General features: G+C 52.8%; 9 protein-coding genes across 9 annotated transcripts; 4 read left to right on the top strand and 5 right to left on the bottom strand.

Annotated features, from left to right (window-relative positions):
- Positions 1–1,189: 1,189 nt before the first annotated feature.
- Positions 1,190–2,750, bottom strand: Z520_06406 (uncharacterized protein; the record flags this gene model as incomplete). The annotated part of the gene is made up of 3 exons (XM_016776906.1): positions 1,190–1,687; positions 1,744–2,362; positions 2,440–2,750. The coding sequence occupies 3 exons, from the start codon at positions 2,748–2,750 to the stop codon at positions 1,190–1,192; spliced, it is 1,428 nt and encodes a 475-aa protein (XP_016631751.1).
- A 1,348-nt stretch (positions 2,751–4,098) lies between these two features.
- Positions 4,099–6,700, bottom strand: Z520_06405 (uncharacterized protein; the record flags this gene model as incomplete). The annotated part of the gene is made up of 6 exons (XM_016776905.1): positions 4,099–4,630; positions 4,704–4,967; positions 5,063–5,712; positions 5,768–5,848; positions 5,905–6,218; positions 6,280–6,700. 6 exons carry the CDS (start codon positions 6,698–6,700, stop codon positions 4,099–4,101), a joined length of 2,262 nt encoding a protein of 753 aa, XP_016631750.1.
- Positions 6,701–7,404: 704 nt separating this feature from the next.
- Z520_06404 (uncharacterized protein) lies at positions 7,405–8,199 on the top strand (the record flags this gene model as incomplete). Its single annotated transcript, XM_016776904.1, has 1 exon — positions 7,405–8,199. The coding sequence occupies one exon, from the start codon at positions 7,405–7,407 to the stop codon at positions 8,197–8,199; it is 795 nt and encodes a 264-aa protein (XP_016631749.1).
- Positions 8,200–9,621: 1,422 nt separating this feature from the next.
- On the bottom strand, positions 9,622–11,455 carry Z520_06403 (uncharacterized protein; the record flags this gene model as incomplete). The annotated part of the gene is made up of 4 exons (XM_016776903.1): positions 9,622–9,790; positions 9,960–10,561; positions 10,628–11,166; positions 11,236–11,455. The coding sequence occupies 4 exons, from the start codon at positions 11,453–11,455 to the stop codon at positions 9,622–9,624; spliced, it is 1,530 nt and encodes a 509-aa protein (XP_016631748.1).
- Positions 11,456–11,966: 511 nt separating this feature from the next.
- On the bottom strand, positions 11,967–13,106 carry Z520_06402 (uncharacterized protein; the record flags this gene model as incomplete). Its single annotated transcript, XM_016776902.1, has 3 exons — positions 11,967–12,203; positions 12,249–12,965; positions 13,035–13,106. The coding sequence occupies 3 exons, from the start codon at positions 13,104–13,106 to the stop codon at positions 11,967–11,969; spliced, it is 1,026 nt and encodes a 341-aa protein (XP_016631747.1).
- Positions 13,107–14,352: 1,246 nt separating this feature from the next.
- Positions 14,353–15,582, top strand: Z520_06401 (uncharacterized protein; the record flags this gene model as incomplete). The annotated part of the gene is made up of 1 exon (XM_016776901.1): positions 14,353–15,582. The coding sequence occupies one exon, from the start codon at positions 14,353–14,355 to the stop codon at positions 15,580–15,582; it is 1,230 nt and encodes a 409-aa protein (XP_016631746.1).
- A 218-nt stretch (positions 15,583–15,800) lies between these two features.
- Positions 15,801–17,603, bottom strand: Z520_06400 (uncharacterized protein; the record flags this gene model as incomplete). The annotated part of the gene is made up of 1 exon (XM_016776900.1): positions 15,801–17,603. The coding sequence occupies one exon, from the start codon at positions 17,601–17,603 to the stop codon at positions 15,801–15,803; it is 1,803 nt and encodes a 600-aa protein (XP_016631745.1).
- Positions 17,604–17,837: 234 nt separating this feature from the next.
- Z520_06399 (FACT complex subunit pob3) lies at positions 17,838–20,332 on the top strand (the record flags this gene model as incomplete). The annotated part of the gene is made up of 4 exons (XM_016776899.1): positions 17,838–17,875; positions 18,506–19,243; positions 19,305–19,944; positions 20,000–20,332. 4 exons carry the CDS (start codon positions 17,838–17,840, stop codon positions 20,330–20,332), a joined length of 1,749 nt encoding a protein of 582 aa, XP_016631744.1.
- A 444-nt stretch (positions 20,333–20,776) lies between these two features.
- Positions 20,777–21,743, top strand: Z520_06398 (uncharacterized protein; the record flags this gene model as incomplete). The annotated part of the gene is made up of 4 exons (XM_016776898.1): positions 20,777–20,875; positions 20,935–20,992; positions 21,049–21,183; positions 21,238–21,743. 4 exons carry the CDS (start codon positions 20,777–20,779, stop codon positions 21,741–21,743), a joined length of 798 nt encoding a protein of 265 aa, XP_016631743.1.
- Between the last annotated feature and the right edge of the window lie 372 nt (positions 21,744–22,115).

Genomic DNA, 22,115 nt, shown 5'->3' with positions numbered 1-22,115 from the left:
GAGGATGGGTAGATTGATTGCAAAGCCATCAGACGGCGCGGCACAGCTTTCTCTGACACAAGGGGGAAGCAGAGGTGATAAGGTTGTGCATTATGAGCATATCCGGGGGTCCCAAAACCAAAGTATGCTCTTTGTGATGAGAGGCCGTTGACATGCTTCACCCCTCGAGCAGGTGGAACCAGGAAAAGAAGGATACCCACCTTGAGGCATCGTGCTGAGATCTTTCTTGTCTTCGTCTACTTCTAGGTCGACTGGGTTTCTATGGGAGTGCTTGGAACAATAGGAGCGGACAGATGTACAAGAAGAAGGTGGTCGGCAGGATGCGGAGGGAAGAAGGGGGCTTAAGAATGAAAGCGGTGTTGATGGTGGTGTTGGCGATAGAGATGGAGACGGCCTCGGAGATGGTGGGAAAGCTGCAGACGAGAAACCGGCGACGGATCTACGCTGCAGGTGGAAATCTCGGAAGTTCTTTTTCGGTCTTGGGCGTCTTCGTGGCTGAAGATGGTCCCTTTGGTCCACCGTCTGAAGGAGTCGCGGCTGCTGATTGGAAACGAAATTGGGAGAGATGGTGAGACGTCGCAGTAGCGAGGATGAAGGACGGCATGTCAGGACCATGGTGAGGAGGAAGGTGACAACAGCACAAGGGACAGAAGACCGCGTTCCCTGGATGCCATGGGAGAATTTTTCTGAGTAGATGGGGGATTTTGTTTTCTACTCGAGATCTTCGGTTCGCATTTGCGGTGGATAAGGATTGAGGAGGGAGAGATTGATTGATTGGTGGCTGATAGCGAAGATGGACCATGTTGATGGTGGTGATTGAGATTTGGCGCCAGGCCCGAGCGTGGGGAGCCCGGATGAGCCCCGTAAGTCATAGTGCCCCTGCTAACTTTGGGGGGCTTGCACCACTGACGCCACAACTGGACAGGTTGTCGGGGCGTTGTTGGAACTTGTTGAGCTGCCTAATAACGGGCCCTAAGTTGAATGGGGCTCAACTAACTCGACTACTGGCTGGGCATGGGCGCCCGCTATGACGCCCACTAAATAGCACCCACAGGCTTCCCGCCGCCCGGAACCCAACAGGATCATCACGGAACCAAAACAATACCTCATCCCGATCCACTCAAGCTGCTTTTTGTTCAATACTTTTTTTTTCATCACACCTTCATAGAGCGATTTGTCTCGTACGTAGCTACTTAAGACCGTTGACCTTGCCAATACTATCCTCAATGCCATTGTTCTCGACAACGCCCCACCACTTGTTCCAGAGGCCCTGGGTCACCAGTGTTTGCTCGTCCATGGGCGTCGTCTCCTGTAGATACTCGCACACCGCGTTCTCGGCGTCTCCCTCAGCATCGAAATACATGATACCTGGGACACTGACTGGGCTGAACGCCAGTTGCCAGGTTCGATATGTCGGCGGCAGCAATCTGTTAGGCTGAATGATGTTCCGATCGGAGCATTCAACTTCAACTCGAGATGCCTTGTTCCGTTTCTGTGCAACCTCCCCAGCGGCCATGTTGAACGTACCGTTCACAAAAGACACCTGCTGTTTAGTCCAAACCCGGGGCATGCGCTTCTTCTCATATATCTCGATGGCCGTGGGGAGGCTAATGGTCCCTCGAACCACTTCGGCGATGACTGTCCCCAGGAAAACCCCGTCTTCCATGGCAGTGGCGGCACCTTGAGCCTAGAAACGTTTCGATCAGCAAACTGCGCAGTTAGCTAATGACGGGTACTACCTACCATATGATTCTGCATGCAGTGGGCCGCATCCCCAAGGAGGACAACATTCTTGTGCTCGTTGGACCACGACTTCATGGGAGGTAGCACCAACAAGGGCCAGATCTGCGTACTTTTGAGGAGGCCCAGGACCTTGCGCGCAAACGGACTCCAGTCCTTGTACAGGTTGCGGAACTCCTCAATATCCATCTCTTCGGCCTTTGTGACGACGCGGTCCATCTGGAACATGGCCACCACGTTCAATTCTCGGCCCGCCGAGAGGGGATAGAGGAGGATATAGCCCTGAGGCCCGATCCAAGCGTCGGCCGTATTCCTCAGCCACATTCGCGCTTCGGGAACCTGGGCAAAGACCTCTTCGTAAGAAAGCACGCCACGGAAAGCGGCAACGGTGGATGCAGCTTTGGGGACAGCCTCTGGAAACAGGTTCTGCCGGATAGTCGACCTGATGCCATCGGACCCGACAAGCAGGTCAAAGGTATGCTCCACGCCCTGGATTGTTGTGACCTTGACTCCTTCCTTGGTGTGTTGGAGAGATTGGACGCGAGACCCGACAATCAAGTCGACCCCGTTGCGTCGAGCACACTCGGTCAGTCCTGCGTGGAGGTGATCTCTACGGACGACCCTACGATCGAGACTTGTCAGTACGTAGATCAACCGCACAAGAATGCAGTCTACCAACTCAAAGAGGACCAGACTCACCAGTGCGGAAACCCAGTCATCTTGCGTCCCTCCTTCGGATCAAACCGACCCAGCAACTCATCATTCAACCCCCAACTATTGATCTCATCCACGGCAACCAAGTCATCGCCAATGATCTTGTCCACATCCCACCGAATCAGAATTCTGGAGACGTTAGAGAACATCTGGATCCCCGCTCCGATCTCGCCCAGCTCCCTTGCCGCCTCGAGGAGCGTCACTTTGGCCCCTGCCCGGGCACACGCGATCGCTGCGGTCAATCCTCCCATGCCGCCTCCGCAGACGCCGACGTGTAGTTTTTTGTTCGGAGCCATTCTTGTGTGTATGTGGTTGTTGCAAACGAAACTTTGCTGGCCAAAATGGATTGGCTTGTTTGTGTGTGAACGATTTGTCAATGGACGATCGACCAAATGACCCTGGTAATGGTTCGGGATAGAGCTTTTCTTCCCCTTGCACCGCCGCAAGGCGAATGTTTCGACCACGAATGGCTCCTTGTGCTTCTGCAGTGACCAATGCGAACGCAGACGGCTTGATGTGGAGGGACTATAGCATAACAGGTCCCCTTCAGATCGGTCAATTGAGGAAGGGCGTCGATTGTTAAAAACCGTCCGACTTTGAATCTCTGCACTGAACCCCTTTTGTAGGAGTTTGAGGTTTTGTCCCAGACGTCCTAGACTGCCCGGGCACGCACCTATTATATATACCACGCACGTACTCGATTCGCAGCCACGAGGTAAGAAGACAGAAATGTCATTCGAGGAACCCTGCGTACGGAGCGGTTACTGAGGAACCGACCTACCCAAAGCTCAGCTCTCCCCCGTTCTCACTGCCCACTAGTAGTGGTACGTTGGTCGTGGTATGTGGTGGTGTTGATGACGAGGAATCCCCCAGGGGTGCCATATAACCGCGGCCCAAAAGACACACGCGGATCGAATCACGACTAATAATACTTCACCAGAGACCCCGCCAATTTGTATCCCCGCCCACCCCGGCTATTTACAAACAGACACCCTGGAGGGGGATGGATCAACATGTCACGCTCTAGTTCTACCGAGGCCCCAGGAAGCAATTTAGTGAAGGTGTATGAGGTCCGGAGTTAGGTTAAATCATGGCGACGTGTTGCGTGCCATGCATGCTCCATATGTGGATGGGGGATCGTGGAAAGCGGAGAAATAACTAGGTATGTAACTACCTGGTAGATACCCTGTATATTACCGAGTACAGCTACAAGGGGCACATGCTCTATACATTACATGCCGAGGATGTTCATGCATACATATATACACGTACATACGTAGGTACTAGCTATCTCTTAGGTAGGTAGAGATGGGGGATGTCCGGCAACGTATGTAGTCAGCACCTGTAACCTGTAACGTTTAGTCCTTGCAGTGCTTCGCAATCCACATCTCGTCAGCTGAGCACGACACGCTTACGGTGTGCAGAATCGAGACCGGCGATCGGGGCATCGTGGGCTCGACCACGTTGTATCGCAGTCTCCAGAGTCCCAGAGTTCCAAGCGTGCCGTGTTTCCCGGGGGCAGATTACGGGTATTGGGGGCTGGGAGACTGAGATCTATGGATACCTACACAGTACTCGGCACAGAGAACGACAGAGAGGGGTCTTGTACGTTTTGTGGCTGATTCTATCCCCTCGTCCCTATTCTTAAACAAGTTCCTCAAACCCTCTCATGATGCCCTCGGCCCCGAACAAGATGTCAAAATCCGCGGCCATGCTCGCCGGGAAACACTCCGCCCAAGTGCCCAGATGATCCTCCTGTCCCGAGGAGAAGGACTCGACCGCGTTGAACGGGCTGGCCGTGCTAGGGCCACCGCCGCGCGCCTCGACGCCTCTGTCATATATTCTCGGGATATTTTCAACGTTGGCGGTATTAGTGGTGATGGAAGAAGCGGTCGAGGTGGGAAATGCATTGGAGCAGGAGGCCGCTGGCAAAGTAGAAGATGCCGGTGCTGACGTCGAGGCGGCATCCAACTGCGGTCGTTGGGAGGGGCACACCTTTTCAAACGCCGCCGTGTAGTACGCGAAGATGAACCTGGCGGCCAGGTACTTCTCCTGTAACTGCTGGACGACCAGCATGGCGAGGTCAAGGTTCTGGCTCGCCAGGTGCCATTTCATGCCTGTCGAGAGGCATTTTGCCACGAAGAGGATCGCGATAATAGAGATGAGCATCGTCACACTGTTATAGTAGTGGAAGCGTTAGCATTGCTTTCTTTTCCTTGTATGCGGAACGGAATATGACACAGTTAAACTCGCCCACCGAGCTGAAATAGAGACCGATAAGGTTAGGTGAGAAGATGTTGAGGAAGAAAAAGAAAGTCGTCTTGTCTTGCCTTTCAGGAGGTAGGAATCGGACGAGCTCGAGCTCGCTGAGCTTTCGGAAGCCGTCTGTTGCCGCGAATGCCGACAACTGGCATCCTTCCCACGCGATCCGTGCGCGGATATCCCTTTCAGGTCGAGTCGGGAGTATGCCGTCTTGGAAGACGAAAGGTTTGTACATGGTAACCACTGTGACACTGGACACGGAGACAACAGTGCGGCAGTGAGCTATCCATAATGCCAGATCAAGGAAGAAAGGCGTAAAGAGGGAAGGGTAGGAGGCTCAACTTACTGATGCAGGATCTGGATGTAGTATTTGTGCAATGTCATGGCAATGGGTTCGTTCAAGGTAGTAAGCGGAGTGTCGACTCGACATCGCGGGCCGAGGGCCACCTGCCAGCGAGCGAGCTTGTCTTCAAGGAATTCCACCGCGCTCCACGAAATCGGCTCACTTCTGGGCCTGTACACAGACGCAAGCACTTCGCCCAAGATCTGGCTCAATTTGACAATCTCCAAAAATATTGGGGCGTAGCTATTGCACTTGGCCACAATGGCTGCGCTTTCCTCATTCAAATTCCAGGTTGAGTTGGACGACGACGTCGAGGAGCTGGGCGTGGTGTGCACGAGGTCTTCAAGGGTAAGTTCCTTCACGTCACAGTCTTTGGCGTTGATGCGGAACGCCCGTCCCATTCCCAGCGCGATGCATCTGTCCCGGTAGAAGCAACACCACCAGATCCTCCTCCATAGGCTGCGCTGAGACGGAGGCACATCTGAGAAGCCCGGATCACGGTGAAAACCGACGCTCTGGCTCAAGCTGATTGCTACACCTACCCAGTGCCAGCTGTCGGTCCTGTCGTGGGCTTGTCCCAACCAATAACCAAGCAGTAGGACTGATTGGATCAGGCATATCTTGTCCGTTTCGTACTCGAAGTCGTAAAGTGCCTGTCGGCAACAGATCAGCTCCCAGGCCTCAAGCGTTGGACAGGTCATAAATCACCTTGGCTCTCTCGTAGAATCTTCTCTTCATATGCTTGAGCGACGGCCAGCCGGACCTTGTGAGCCCATCTGTCGAGATAAACTAGAAGCTTGGAACTGAGGACTTGTTGATGTACAATGGTCAAGGTGGATGCTTACGTTGCATGCAGCAAGAAACATGCTCTGAAGCAAGAGCGGACTGATGCTTTGGACACCGCCAGCCTCGTACCGACGACGAAAATCGTAAGGGTCCACAATCGGCAGGATCGGGTAGACATAATCGAAAAACAGGCCAAGGAGCTCGTCCCTCAGGTCATCCGACTCCGTTGAGAATGCCCCCTTGGCCTGTAGACAGGCGTACTCTTCCGGTGACAATTGACGCCTCTTTGGCTGAGGAACTAGGTAATGGGCCTTGGAGGCGATGCTCTTGTCTCTGGCCACATGGAATATGAAACGAAGCGATTGGAGCTCGCCTGAAACTTCATGCTTAGCTGCTTTCACTCGTGCAACACACGGGACACTGCGCAAACGCACCGACATACAGCGGGACCTTGGCTCCGCTCGTCTCAACTGCATCGACAATATTCCTGTAAGCTTCCACATTGGCCTTGGACTCATACTCATCCCGCGATGGTGGTTCTAATGGCAGGGCGATCGAGTGATTCGAGTCCGGAAGATCGGTAGAGCCCGTTGGGGGGTTATGAGCCTCCGCAGTTGGTCCAGCCGAAGACAACGAAGCGGGCGTGCCAGAGCGGGCGTGGTTATTCTTGTTCAGTTTTCGCCGTTTGTGTTTACCTCTGGCCGAGACATGCAAAGCACATTCAGTCTGGTCTTGGTGGCAGTTGGAGCAGGGCTGGCCAACAAGGACGACATTGCAACGGACTTTCCGAACATGGCAAGCCGTGCATGCAATGGGAGCACGTCGCTTCTTTCCGGTAGAGATTGCAGTAGACATCGGAGAAATCGTGTCTCTGGGGAAGCTGGGAATTGTCAACAAGGCCAACAGAGCCGTGTCTTGGATGCGGAGAAGGCGACAAATACCGGGGAGACATTCTCGGTTATATGCTCTTCAGTTCTGAGCCGAGGGTATAGCAAGGCCATGGAGGTATGTACTTCCAGACTTCCCCGGATGAAGCGGAGTTGGCATGCTAAAGAACGACATGGTGGATCGCATGGGTGAGAGTCTGAGAAGAGATGGAGTGACTCGAGTGACTCCGAGTGAGTCAGTTCATACTGTAATTACCTTGTAGTTGTGAACTGCACCTCATCAAAACTGACAAACTGGACAAAGTGACAACCTGGAAACAAGCGAACGACGGGGCCGTAAGCGTCCAGCGCCTTACACAACACCATGGCGTGTCTCAAGGACGCCGACATCGGCCATTGACTTGATCATCTTTAAGCCTCATAACACCAACAACGCATCACTCTCATCTTGACATTGACAAACCTCATGCCTCAGGTGATGAGGAGCCACACCGAAAGCGACATCCCATCTTGAGTATGAGCGCTGTCCGCAGGTCTCTTTGGTTGCAGGCGACAGCTTCAGTACACAGACACATTAGGAGCACACACCGCCCACAACAGCCCTTCCTGAACGAGAGCGTCAAGCTACTCCAACCCGCTAGTCGTCGATCGTTGCGTTCGTCAGGAGTTACAATGGAAGGTAAAGAGGGTAAAGACTGGAGCGCAGCTCAGTATCTAAAGTTTGAAGCCGAGCGGACTCGTCCAGCGAGGGACCTCCTCGCGCAGGTGCCCTTGACGGCCCCAAAACGAGTAGTCGACCTGGGCTGCGGACCTGGCAATTCGACAGAAGTGCTCTGGAAGCAATTCCCCCAGGCTCACGTTGTCGGTCTCGACTCGTCCCCGGATATGATCGAAAAGGCGCGAAAGAGGCTGCCTGACCTCGAGTTCGTCCTTAGCGACGTGGGTTCATTCGAGCAGGCCGAACCGGCCGACCTGCTTTACTCCAATGCCGTGTATCAATGGCTTCCCCACGAAAAGCGCATCCCAACATTCATCGACCTGATCAAAACTCTGAAGTCGGGCGGCGTCTTCGCCTTCCAGGTCCCTGACAACTTTTCAGAGCCCTCCCATGTTGCCATGCGCGAGGTCGCCGACCAGGGCCCCTGGTCCGACACTCTTAAGCGCCTGCATCCAGCTCGCAAGGCATTTCAGTCACCTCAAGAGCTCTACGATCATTTGAAGCCCCTGTGTTCGGATATCAATATCTGGCATACCCAATACTACCATATCCTGCAAGACCACAAGGCCATTGTGGAGTGGGTGAAAGGGACAGGTCTGAGACCCTACGTCGACCCTCTGTTGGCCTCGGAGAGGGAGGCCTTCCTCGAGGAATACCTGAAGCGAATACAGGAGGCGTATCCCCTCCTTGTTGACGGGAAGGTCTGCTTGGGCTATCCGCGCCTGTTTCTGGTGGCTACTCGGGCTTGATTTCTGTTCCCTTCATTCGACAGCTTTCGCTAGCCTAGACACCCTCCTCCAGTATGTGATCCTGATTGAGTGACGGGCAACCACATATCAATTCCCTCGTGCAGCCCGATCACAACCGAATGATGTCCTCGGAGGAGATGCAGCGACCCTAGAGTTTACTCAATCGGCGGTCTTTGTTCTCTTACTTCTCCCATCCCGGAGCTGGTGGCGGTCGGCCTGATATTTCCTGGTGCATGGACGCTTGCGGGCAAAGCATTTGGCTATCAGCACGAAGTCTATTGGTCGAGGGATGGAGGTTTGTGGTACACGTCATGATAAGGCTCGCCCACAGACAAGTTTCTTCATTTCGACAAGCCCCATTCGTCTGAACGAAGACCGCCTTCGCTCAAAGGAGTTCAAGAACCATCCTCAAGGCAAATCTCCCCGGCGTCGGGAGACCGTGACGCCCCACAAAATTTCTTGCATGGCTGAGCGCAACCCAAGAGGGTCCTGCTGTACAAATACATTAAACGGCACCTGTCTTGTTCGGATACGTAGTTGGGTGTCAAGCAACGATCGCAGAATTGTTTGGACCATGCCCCCCGTCTGTGTTACCCGTGCCCCTCTCCACTGCGTCCCGAGGAAAAAAGGCCCAATGATCCAAAGACTTCTCGACATAAGAGACTGTACAGGCTCCCGAAGGGACGAGTCACCTATTGTCACGACTAGATATGTTCCAAAAAAAAACCTGACTAAAGTTAGATTTGAATATCCTCAGGACCTTAAGAAGCTTTTTATTTTTTAACCTTCCTAATCAAAAGTAATTATTGTTCAGCAGGAGCCAATCTGTAGTCTACTCTAGGTCATAAGAGTGCTAGCCTTTTGCCCATATTCAGCGGGTATGTGTTGTGACTTCGTCAAGGATTGACTATAGTCACCGACATGGGTCATGACTACCTAGGTATATAGTCTCAACATCGCTGCACATGGATACAAAAAGAGAGGTGGAGAGGCCGGGACCACGGTTCTTTTGTTGACCCTCCTCTCTTCGCTTGGCAACTGGGTTTGTTTGAACGTACTCGGGGTATGGCAAGTCGAGATCAAGCGTTGTCACCGAAACCCCTGGACTCTGGACTCTGTGCAACGAATACCGCATATTTCCCATCCGCTTTAATCAGACACTCCAGGAACTGGTCCCATCATCGGATTCCTAAATCGGCGGCAATCTGTCACACGTCGCTCAGGGTTCGTTTGTCTCGCTCGTTTTGAGGCTTACAATTCGTCATGAGGACTATACTGAGCTAGGTACCTAGTGTATCCTATCCCTCTTCTCCCATCACTGCACGCCAGCTTCCCACTCGTGCCACGGTCCATGATAGAGAGGGAGTCTTGTAAATGCTTGTTTCGTCGAATCGGTTGTTGCGTCGCGTCGTGAGGCTTCTACTACTCCTGCTTCAGCACCTTGACCCTGACACCTTTGCTGTCTAGCTTTGGACTGGGCAGGAAGAAATCGTGCGCGAGCTCGACGTCCGTAATGTCCGTGTCATATAGCTCGAAGCGGAAGTTGCGGAAGACGGCGGCGAGGGTCATGTAGAGTTCGGCGTGGGCGAGACTGGAGCGTTGAAAGGTTTAGCTAGACGTCTTTTGCTAGACCGGAGTACCAGCCGCGCAAAGAGAGATTGACAAATGGACTAACTGAGTCCAGAGAGCGGCATAGAATGATGCCCCGCTGCGTTTTCTCGCTCCATCACAATAAGGGACAAGGGCGAGGTGCGACTTACTTGATCCCCAAGCAACTCCTACTCCCCTTCCCAAACCCGACAAAATATCTCTCGAGGCTACTGCCATCCTTCGTCTTGGGCGGATTGATCCATCTCTCGGGCTTGAACTCGCGCGGGTGTGGAAAGATGTCCTCATCGTCATTCACGTCGACGATGGTCATCGACACTGGCGTACGCGGCGGGATCACCCAATTATGGTAAGCGAGAGGCTTGTTAAACAGCCGCGGATTGCGTGTGGTTACGGCGTAGGACAGTCTAACAGCCTCCCGCACGCAGCCGGTCAGGTAGGGCAGCTTCTCAAGCTCGGTCCAGGACAGCGGAGCGGTCGGGTCGGGAATGGCGGACTCCAACTCAGCGCGAAGCTTAGCCAAAGTGTTTGGATTATTGACTAAGTGGAATGTTGCTGTTGTCAGGGCCCAGCCTGTGGTTGTCACACCCGCGGCGACGACGAGTTGTGCTTCGTCCTGTAGGCGGAGGGTCTCTTTCTCTGACGCCGGCATACTACCAGAGATGAGTTCTTGGAAGACAGTCGGATGGCCGGCCTTCTTCATCAAGTCATCCATTTTGCCCTCTTTCATGGCTGTGATCTGCTTGCGGAAATCCTAGCGACAGAGTGTGGCTATGAGACTCTGTATTGTTTTCATGCTCATGAGGAGGACTCAACATACAGCTTGCATTCGGAAAACCAGTGCGTACAGCGGCTCGATCTTGACGAGCACGGATTCCGGCAGCGAAAATAGCAATTTGGGTACCCAAGGACACTGAAGCGAGAGATGCCCGCTGATACTCGCTGCCATAAACGGCTCGTGTAGCGTCTTCTCGAAATTGGGCAGTTTCAAGTGATCATATGCCATTGAGAAGCAATATTCCATCACAACATCGCCGGTCAGAGCCATAAAAGCGCGATTGATGGGCAAAACTTTCTCCTCGTCCCGAAACTCACGAATTCGTTCGAGAAGAAGGTTGATTTTCTGCCGGATAATGGTCTGCAGGTCGACAATCCGAGCACGGGAGAACAAAGGGTTGAGCGCACCCCGCCGGATTCGATGCAACTCGTCAGGCCCGGTCGTGAACACCGATGTGTCACAGCCAAAGCGGCCTGCCATCCAATCATATTTATCGACTCGACCAGCTTTCGCGTACAGCGTGTCATAGAACTGTGAATCTTGGATGTGAATTTCATCTGGGACGATACGGACGATTGGTCCTTGACGGATGAATGGTTCAGCATGTCGCGAAAGGGCGACGGATCAGGGACAGCTGGACGCGAACTGACCATATCGCTTGTGATATTCCTGGACTTTGAAGGTGAATTGTCCTTTTTTCACTACCTCATAGTAGAACTCATGCCATCTGCTGATTGCCGCATATCTGGGTCCCGGGAATTTCGCCAAAGGGTGGAAGTAAAGCCGGTAGACGACCAATCCCCCGAGATAGGCAAGGTATGCGACGAGGAGGCTCGTGACAGGGTACGACAGAGCCCAGGAGATCGACATTTCTGTTTCTCTGTTGCTATTCGGGACCATCAACATAGATACACTCCAGACCGACATAAGAAGTTGAAATCGTCGTTGGGGCAGAGCTCCGGATACAGGCTATGGCGGTCCGTGAACCTGGCGGGGAGTTGCAAGTACCGGCGGATGGTGCGACTGATTTGGCGACGCGCATGGGATGGTTGCATGGCACTTATGCAACACCTTGCATCCGCGGATACTCGTACTCTGATGGTGGGGATTGTGGACTCAATGTAAGCCGTGATTGGTGAATGCTTGGAGACAATATACCGGCGCTTCATGCATTGATGTACATTAGATCTCGTTTGGTGCGGTTGAAACGAAGCCGGTGTGAGCAGAAGCAATGCCGCAAGCTGGTAAGTACCAACCACTGCCTGGACACGTGTCTTTGCATCAACCGCCTCGAGAGAGGTACATACCTGGGACGATGCAGGTCAGTTGTTTCGCTTGAAATTGGAGTATGGAAGTCTCCATCACCCTCTGACCCTGCTTGCTATCTCATCGGCTTCTGCCCGTACACAAAATGCCACCGTAGATAAAGGTGTAGGCTTTTGTCTTGAAATTCCTTCTTTACTAGCGCCATCGTGACCTGTGTCCGTTCCATGCTATGACCTAGAATTCGGGTATAGTAGGCCAGCATGAAAGACGGTATGCTTTGTATCATTTGCACTCGCATCAGTCTGCCAATTTCTTTCAGTTTGGGGTCTGTCGCCCAGGAACCGATCGGTATCTGTAGGGAGCTTAGCATCGTTCAGACTGGGAACCATGAACATACCTTGCGAATGGTCTCGGAAACTCCCTCGAATCCAGCATCTACCATCCACTGGCGGTGTTGATGCGCGACGTTCAGTCGTTTTCCAAAAATGACACTGGCTCTGTCGACCTCGCGAATCCATTCGGAACATCCAGGGGCTTTGTCCATTCCACCATCGTCGCTGTTGATCCAGCATTCATGGTCCTGCATCTCCATCCACCCCCCGGGCTCGAGATTATCGTAGGCCTGAGCATAGAATCTTGGCCAGTCCGCGATGGCTCCACATAGAGCACGGCCATGGATGAAGTCGAACTTTTCCGATTCGCTGAACATCCATTCGCTCTCCGCGTCGTCGATATAGAATTGAACATTTGGAGGGACCCAGTTTGGTTGAATGGGCGACAAATCCGTGCCGACCACAACCGCCATTGGAAATTGATCACCCATTTCAATAGCCCAGATGCCGGTGCCGGTCCCAACGTCCAGGACTCGATGAGGCTCTCTAGGTAAAGGCGCTGTGAAGAGCCTTCCTCCGAGAACCATTTTAAAAAGATGATGCAAAAGGTCGAGACGGTCTTGTTCCTCGGCGTCATTTGGGATTGGATATTCGCCGTCACGGAAAGCATGATACGTGCGGCCATTTTCGTACCGATGATTGTAAATCGACGATCGCAATGAGTGGCTTAGGACGGTCTGCGAGTCGTCGCTGAATGCAGAATCGACGTCGTCTGAAGATGCCTGGACAAAGCTGGGTTAAAGAATTCATTCGCCCACTGCTCGCAATTGTCTCGGGGAGCTCCCTCTTACATTCGAGGCGTCTTCGGCACTAACATGATCATCTTCCATCGTTGAGAATGCTGCGTCGTGGTTGAGAGCCATATTATCATAGCGGTCTCAACCGTTGTGTGTCGTGGTTCAGATGAGGACTCGACCAGCCGACAATCAAAGCAACACTTGTGCTAAGGCTTCTCGAGTGGCAGCGGCAGCTATTAACACCGGGTTGAATGTTATGATAACAGCCCCGCGCCATTGAATGAGTCGCTGAGCAAATAATGCAGCTAGGACAGTCACCATAACAGAGCCAATGCAGCCCTTGTAAGTCGGTAGCCTGACACTATGGCGACGAGGGAGGGCCGCCAGTGACTAGTACTTAGCACTTGACCGAGCGCATGAGCTAGTCTTCGAGCAGCAGCCGGGAAAAGCTGTCTTTCGGCATCAGTAGGAAATTCCTCCATCGGGCCGAACAGCGAACAGGAAGGGCCGGTAGATGCATGCTTACTTCTTCGATTGGATCCAGACCCCCTTTTACAGCGCTGACCTGTTGGAGGATGGGAGGGGTCAGGGGTGAGCCTTCGTCGACTATACAAGGTTAAGCGTATATTCTGAATCGGCCTCGTCGGTTTGTGCTCGTGTTGGCAAACGGTGCCCATGAAGGATGGAACAGGAAGAAGGATGCCTCGACAAAGATCCGGGAATATTTGGCCACATAAAGTCTGCGTCTCACGAAGGCATTCAGCGATGAAGCAGGTAATATCAGCGTAAGATGAGGCAAAACGTTCGGTCATATCACGTCAATTGCGAACCTGTTTCCATAGCTTCAACCATTCCAAAAGCATTCGGTGTCTTCTACTCGCAGCATGCCCACAAGTTTGCTCCAGCCTTGAGCTTGCTGTTATATGCATTCTCTTTGTAATAGGTGGTCACCCCAGTCGTACAGACACACGTGCCTCCAATGGTCACTCCTGAGCTTGAATATCGAGCGCCGCTGGGCCTGCACAACGACAGGGACAAATACACACACATCACAATGAACCTGAAGTGCAAGAAGTCAGTGACCGCGACGTGCAATGCTCCTTCCGTGTGCCATTCATCGACCGTGATTCACACGTCAGACATGAACAATGGCTTTGGCTTCTTGGACCTCCATCATATCCTCATTGTCATTGTTTGAACCTGCGCTCGCGCCTCGCACATCGGGTTGGGCCGTATACTATATGTTTTTTAATTGCATCTCATGCTCCGTCCTTGTCTTAATTCGCTGCATTTCAGACATACCTATCAACCGCAGCAGACTCGCAGCTGGCCAGGCCGGCCAGATCCATCTGGTGGCAAGGATCAAGCAACTATGCCTACTCCGTCACACCAGCCAGCAGATTTGACGCGGCTGTTCGACACGAATCTCCAACCGCGTCGCCGTGTTGCTGCGATAGAGCGAATGAGCCTCCTCTCCGAGTATCGTGAGACGATACGCAGGCTGTTACAGCACATGGTATTTGCCCTCCTCCTGGCAATCCGACTGTACATGCTGCCTCTCCTATACATCTCCCACAAACTCTCGGTACACGACGACCCTTGGTATCCTGCAATCTGGGATCTGATCCTGCGTCCTGGTCGGACACTAGCCAATTGCCGCCGATGCCGGAAGAGAAATGACAATGTGACAGTTTGGAAAGCATTGGCCAATGTTGGAGACGGGCTCTTTGCTCCTGTCAGAATATTCGGGAGCTTGTATGCGTTGGCCAGAATGATCGGCGAAGATCCAAATGCCTTACAATCGGGTCCGTTCCCTCAGCCAAATGCTGACACAATCAGAGATGTTGACGACCGAAGCAAGGACGAGGGCAGCGTGGAAGACCAAGGCACAGGATCGTCGAACTCTACGCTTGAAGCACCCGTTAGTGCTTCCCAGATATACCATGCAGCATTGCTCAGTAACAGCACCCTCGATGACTTGCTTGCAGCTTTTGAAGCCGACAGAGACAACCAGGCAATGGGTGGCAGTCGCGTGAGGATTGGCCACGGTCGGAATGCATATCTTTCTGCTGTACCTCGTGATGCAGCAGGTCAGATTAAGCCGCAACAATACCGAAGTCTGAGCATTCGATCTACACCTGAAGCGGTGCTGGCTGCTGGAAAGGCGGACGAACCATTTCGCAGTCGTGATATTCAGTCAAGTCCACAGGATTTTCAACCGCCCAAGTCCCCAGACAAGCGAGCCAACGCGTGCCTAGTGCAGGACCAAGGTGAAGTTCAAGAAGGCCACGAATCACCCAAGAACAGCCCTGAGTTACACACATCCATTTACACCCGTTACCTTCCTGAGGTACAGCAACCTGACGGAGGACTAGATGCGCTTGCTTTGGATCGCTGCCCAACATTTGTTCGTCGACAGGCTCAAAGCCGCCTTCCCAGACGATCGGAAAGCAAAGACAAACAAGCCCTCGCCATGTTGAAAGCAAGAGGTGCAGTGTCAACCCCTGAGCTCACCGCATCTCCGCCCACCCCGACTAAACGCGTACGGTTGCAACGAAGAGTACGACCGAGGAAGAATGTGGTGAACGCTTCGAACGACTGAATCCAGAAGCGCTGATCCAGCTCGATGTGAGGAGCACAGGGTTTAGCATTGAAATTGTGACATACAGCAGTACAGGCAGACAGCCGTTCTTCAAGGGCAACTTCAACTGCCTCTCAGCTGGATAGTGCTTTCAGGCTTCAGACAATCTTCACTGGGCCTGACAAATGGAGTGCTGTACTCCATTCCCATCGTTGACGTCGAATCTGCACTGCCCAGTTTCATCTAAGGATGTAAGGCTTGTGGCGGTCAGCGCTGGTGAGAATGATATTTCGATCCACGCCATGAAGGTAGCATTCCCCAATGACTTTCCAATGTGCACTTGGTCCCTTTGGACTTTGACGTCTGACGACGTAGGCAGTCTTGCCTCCACATAGAGCTACGACCACGTCACCCCGTCGCGTTTTGAAGGGGCCGAGCCCAAAATATCCAGTCTTGGTGACGAGAAAGCGCCGACCGTAGGCGGCTGCCTGATGGGTTTCCATGAACGCGAGTGCCTGTTGAAGCTCGTTGGGGTTGCTCTGCTGGATGTAGGCGTTCAAGTATCGCCCTCGCTCTCTCCCACCAACGCGCCAGAATCGAAGCCAAGACTCGTAGTAAGTCTGAAGGGCACTGCCATCATTCGCACCGTCAGGCAGGACGTTCGCGACGATGGTGCGAAGGTAGGCTTCCTGCACGGGTTCACCAGTAGGGTGGTGGTGAGCCGTCCCTCGAGACATATGTTCCCACTGGCGCCAGCGCTTCATCTGGTACGCGTCAGTCGTGAAATTGGCGAAGCGAGCTCCTCGCACAGAATTTCCCGGTCGCGGGATCCACTCGAGGAACGTGTCTCCAGCGCGATCTATGGTGCCTAATTCGACTCCCCAGACTTGAAGAGACGTCGAGTCTGGTGACGTGCGGGAAATGAGATTGCCTGGATTCAGTTCGGCAGTGGCGGGGAGAGGCCTTGTCAGTCCAGAGAGTGACCAGTTGGGTGCCCACGAGGGTGTTTTGTCTAAGAGGTCGACCGGGAGAGCATAGTCGCCCCAGATCTCGGTGTAGTTGAGTATGTCCAGGGATTGGCGCGTCTCGATCAATTTGGCGGCGAATGCTGTGTGTACGGCGTGCGTTGCCATATTGTAATCAGGGTTTATGAGGTTGAACGACGGAATCAGGCCCAACAAGCCAAATATCTTGTCTCTTGGATCTGTGGACTTGCTCGAGCGACTTTCCTGCAGAATCTCGAGGACAGATGTCCCAGGGTGAGAAGCGGCAGCCTTGAGACGGGCTAGGCGGATGACCTGAGACGGGTCGACATCCACAAGCATAGTGAGCGAGTGATCGTCTATGTATCTCGCTGCCAACTCCAACTGACTCCATCCACAGGATGCAGAGCCTGAGAAAACACGGGCTTGTCTAGCCAAAGAGATTTCTTGAATTATCCAGACTCGAGAGAACCAAGAGCTCCACAGAAGTTGATCAAGACTCTTCCAGACCGGATCAGATGCAACTGGCAAGTCACAAGCTTGAAGGTCATCATGCGTGTACGCAACGGTCTGGTGGTCGATGGGGTCAATGGTCCTCATTGCCGAAAGCTTCGAGATCATTGCGAAGACTTGATCTGTATGATCCATTTGGCGGCCGAGCCAGACGAGGACGCAAGACGCACGACCATATATCTCCCGCATCATTTGTACTTGGACATTTCTCTCTGCCACGTCCTCCTGGTTGATGCATAGCGCATCGATCCAGAGAACCCTCACATCTTGCTCATGCCGGAGTTCCGAAAGTGCGTGCCACGCGTTGCTATGGACTTGCAGCGAAAGGCCGTCGCATGATATTGCCGTTGTAATTGTGAGGTCCCCCCATGTATATGAAAGTGCTTCGAAAGCTGGCATGTCGTCCTCAACGTGTGTCGCCACTAGATTGCAAGTGATGAAGTCACTGACGCTCCGAGGTTGGAGATGAAGCAATCGGATCGATCCATCTGGAAGAGGGTCGTAGTTGTACGATATTTCCGAGCTTTGATCATCAGATATGCTCATTGTTTTGACTCAGTCCAACTTCAGAGGCTTACTTATATTCGGGACATTGCATTCTGCCATCCTCTGCTCGAATCTGCGGCCTTGTTCGATACGAAACGTCGAAATACTGCCATATTTAGAGACGTCAGAAGAAGGGTAGTGAAGGGAGCAAACCCACAGGAGTTATGGGGATTCTAGGAAAAGATCTAGGATCACCGTTCTTGATGAGAGACAGTTCACTGACTGACGAGGATCATGGGTCAGGAAGCAACACCACCTTCTGAACCGAGTTTGTAGTTCGAGGGAGCTGAAAGAATCCCTGAACCATTGGAAGCCGGCTGACGATGTCCACGCAGCTTGAAGATTCCACATCCATTCTGGACCTTCACTTGGGAATCCTGCTGCGCTCATAACGATCCCTCAATGGCCAGACAGTAGAGTGCATGTCTGGAGCTCTGGCTCTGTCGACCTGTTGAGGCTCACTAGACTGCCACTGAGGAGTACCACCTACAATAGGTACCTAGTAGTACCTAGGTAAGTAGAGGTGAGGGTCAGCGCCACATGGGTGGCCAGCCACATTTCACTTTCGCCTGAGCCGCGCTGCGGTTCTCGCGCGTGAGGGCGCGCCTCACTAGCCTCAATTCAATCTTGTCTCGCAGGCATTCTTTGAAGGTTTTCGCAATGCGTCAACCCTCAGTCTAAATCTATTTCGCTTTGCCCCGTGCTCATTCGTGGTCTGATTTCTCTTTTGATTGAACTCATTCCAGTAATCCCTCTTCCAAAACCATTCCCGTTCAAACACTGCATTTTCCCCTCTCAGAAGGCCTTCCGACATCATCCCCGCTGCTGCAAGTGGCGCAGCGCTCATACAATGTTAGTGATCTCCACTGGCAGCGCGAGAACCAGTCTAACAGCCTCTATAGGGAGAACTTCGAGAATATCTACCTCGACCTGTCAAGACAACCCGGCCGGTGTCGTCTAGCAGAGAGCGGACTCGGTTGGAAGCCCAGTGGAGCGAGTGAGCCTTTCACTCTAGACAGCAACCAGATCGGCGCGGCGCAATGGAGTCGAGCAGCAAAAGGCTATGAACTGAAGATCATCACCCGCGATGCCGCTGTCATTCAACTCGACGGGTTTGAACAAGATGATTTCGACCGTGTGTCGAAAGCCTTCAAGATCTGGTATGGCATCAACGTGGAGAACAAGGAGCATGCGCTGCGAGGGTGGAACTGGGGTAAAGCCGAGTTTGGACGATCGGAACTGGCTTTCAATGTCCAGAACAGACCAGCTTTTGAGATCCCCTACTCAGAAATCTCAAACACGAATCTGGCAGGCAAGAATGAGATCGCCGTCGAGTTCAACCTTGGTCCAGATGGGACACAGAATGGCACAAATGGCCACAAGCCCGGAAGCACGAAGAACCGAGGCCGCAAGGCAGCTGCAGGTCGGGATGAACTCGTTGAGATGCGCTTCTATATCCCAGGCACTGTCTCAAAGAAAGAGGTGAACGGAGAGGAGGGCAGTGGCGCCGAAGACGAGGACGAAGAGGAACAAAATGCCGCCAACTTGTTTTATGAGACCCTGATGGACAAGGCAGAGATCGGAGACGTCGCAGGCGCCACGTTTGCAACCTTCCAGGATATATTACATCTCACTCCCAGGTACGTTCTAGCCCTGTTTTTGATGTGCAATTCGCGAACGACACGCTGATCTCGTGTTCAGAGGGCGTTTCGACATTGACATGTACGAGAATTCTTTCCGCTTGCGTGGTAAGACATACGACTACAAGATCCAGTACCAGTCCATCAAGAAATTCTTCATCCTGCCCAAGAACGACGAAATGCACACGCTCATTACCCTTGGCCTGGAGCCCCCTCTCCGGCAGGGCCAGACGAGGTATCCATTCATCGTGATGCAATTGAAACTGGACGATGAAGTGAACCTGGACCTGAACATGACGGAAGAGCTCCTACAAACTAAATACAAGGACAAACTGGACGCCCACTACGAAGCCCCCATTCACCATGTCATTGCCAAGGTCTTCAAGGGACTGACGGGCAAGAAAATCATCATGCCCTCCAAAGACTTTGTCAGTCATCATAACATGAATGGGGTTAAGTGCTCCATCAAGGCCAATGAAGGATTACTTTTCTGCTTGGACAAGAGCTTCATCTTCGTGCCCAAACCCGCCACCTACGTCTCGATCGACACGATACAAAGTATTACCATGTCACGGGTCGGCGGAGCTTTGGCGGCCAGCCGAACATTTGACATCACCATGACCTTGAAGAACGGTGCGGGAGAGCATCAGTTCAGCAATATCAACCGTGAGGAGCAACAGCCGTTGGAGGCGTTTTTCCAGGTATGGATTACTGTGCATTCTTCTATCGCTGCTCGAGCTAATTATGGGCACACAGGCAAAGGGTATCCGGTTCAAGAACGAGATGCTCGACGATTCCTCGGCTTTACTGAAGGCTGCACTTCAAGACCAGGACCTTGCTTCCTCGGATGAGGACGATGATGCTGGAGTAAACCGCGGTTCTGCGGACGAGGATGATGACTCACCAGATGAGGACTTCCAAGCTGAATCGGAAAGTGATGTTGCCGAAGAATATGATTCGGCCCACGAGAGCGATGGTAGTGATGCAGCTAGCGATGCGGACATGGCTGATGCCGACGACGATGCTGCTGGCGGGAGCGAGGACGATGAGGAAGAGCAACGACCGCCAAAGAAGAAGGCGAAGAAATAGTGGCCTCGCTCTAGTGACATTGACCAGCCCTGCGGATGAGCTGGAAACCAACGGGTGCTTTGTATATCAGCATCGAGCAAGACCGGGGCCTGTAATCATAGCTTGAGTGACAATGCGCAGGTCTGCATTTCCCCAGACACATTCATGCGTGTGAATTTTAACACCTTGTCACTCTTGGCGAGCTGAACGCACTAGTACACTCTTGGCGACTTAACTTTCACCCTCTACTTAACTCGTCTTTTTTGTTTTTGTCGCCGCTTTATCTTTTTACCACGTGACAACTGTCACACTGCCTCGCCGCTTTTAGGCGAGGCAGTCTAAGCCATCTCGGTTCGGATTATATATATATCCGACCGGCTAGCCTCTACGGCGGCATCGGCGGGTTTAAATTGTTTTCGGGAAACCTGCCAGTGAGTTGCAGACAACAACGCAAACCAAGCGAACATGAGTTCGCAAAAGCCCACCAAATCAAAGTCCTCTGGGACCGTGAGGAGTCGCACAGGGTGCCAAACTTGCCGCACGCGCAAGTTGAAATGCGACGAGGTAAGAGCGCACTGAATTCCCTGCTGTTGATGATGACTGACTGATTTGTGAAATTCAAGGCAAAGCCGATCTGCGGACAATGCCTAAAGTCGCACCGTGAATGCGTGCGCTCCGAACGTCAGTTCGCCGCCACGATACAAAGAGACCAGTATGCACTGACACTCCTGACACAGCGATCACCTTCCGCCACCACCAAAACTCGAGTTTTGGCAAGGATGGCCAAGAACATTCCCTGGACAGTTTCTTCAAGTACAGCCAAACGTACAGTGAAGACGATCTGAAGGCTTTTCTCCCGGTGCCAAAGCAACGTGTGTATCTTGGCTTCTAAAATTTCTGACAAGACTGACTGACTTCGCCTTCAGTCACTTGGATTCATGTCACCGACCCGACTGCAGAAGATGCAAATGCCATCACCCCTCCTCCGTCCCGAACTCCAACCGCCTCAGACACGGTCCAGCAAGTCGCAGCCCATACTTTAGAAGCTCTGTCGACAGCAGCAGCTGATCAGACATCATATCCGCCTCAGGGCACAGCTTACTACACGACAGCAAATCCTGCGACAGATTCTCACCCTGAGTATGGATTCGTGCAGACCGAACCATCTGGGTCTACGAGTGGTGGACTCTCAAGAAACATTCACTATTACCTCAGCAACTCCTCTCCTCAAAACCACACCGACGCCTCCCTGATCGACCCAAACCTCGAGTCCACTGCGACTGCGAACTCTCAAGAAGGAGAGCAAACGGACATGGCGCGTGACGGAAAAGCGAAGAGCGAGGACAAAGACCAGAAAGACCAAGAAGAGATGACGGAGGCAGATACCAGGGTCGCGATGGCGCTCAGAACTTTTAACGAGCTGCAAGCATAGGACTCAAGGCTAATCCGAGAGACACAATAGAAGTCCTTGATGGACGTGTCATGACAGCATCATGGTCAGGTCAACATGCAGGTATCGAGTGATGATTTTCTTTATGGAGCAATGGACGGACGGCAGGCGCTAGAGCGCATTATGCAGCTTGGAACGAGCAAAGATACCCGTCAACTGATCGAAGGCACAGAAGAGAGGTGCCAAACCCTGCCGAGGCGGGTTATGACTGTACTACTAGCTTTCACACAAATGGAGAGGTGAACTGCAGGCCGAGCCATAGACAAGGCAAATTTCAATGGTTCGTTCTACTTGCGCGCTTTCCAAGACCATCTGTTCCTTGTCCCTGATGCGACTGATCATCCGAGGGGCGAC

Source organism: Fonsecaea multimorphosa (genome assembly GCF_000836435.1).
Source record: "Fonsecaea multimorphosa CBS 102226 unplaced genomic scaffold supercont1.12, whole genome shotgun sequence".
NCBI classification, from domain to species: domain Eukaryota; kingdom Fungi; phylum Ascomycota; class Eurotiomycetes; order Chaetothyriales; family Herpotrichiellaceae; genus Fonsecaea; species Fonsecaea multimorphosa.
The sequence above is the reverse complement of the archived record's forward strand: the minus strand, read 5'-3'. Positions and strand labels throughout refer to the sequence as shown.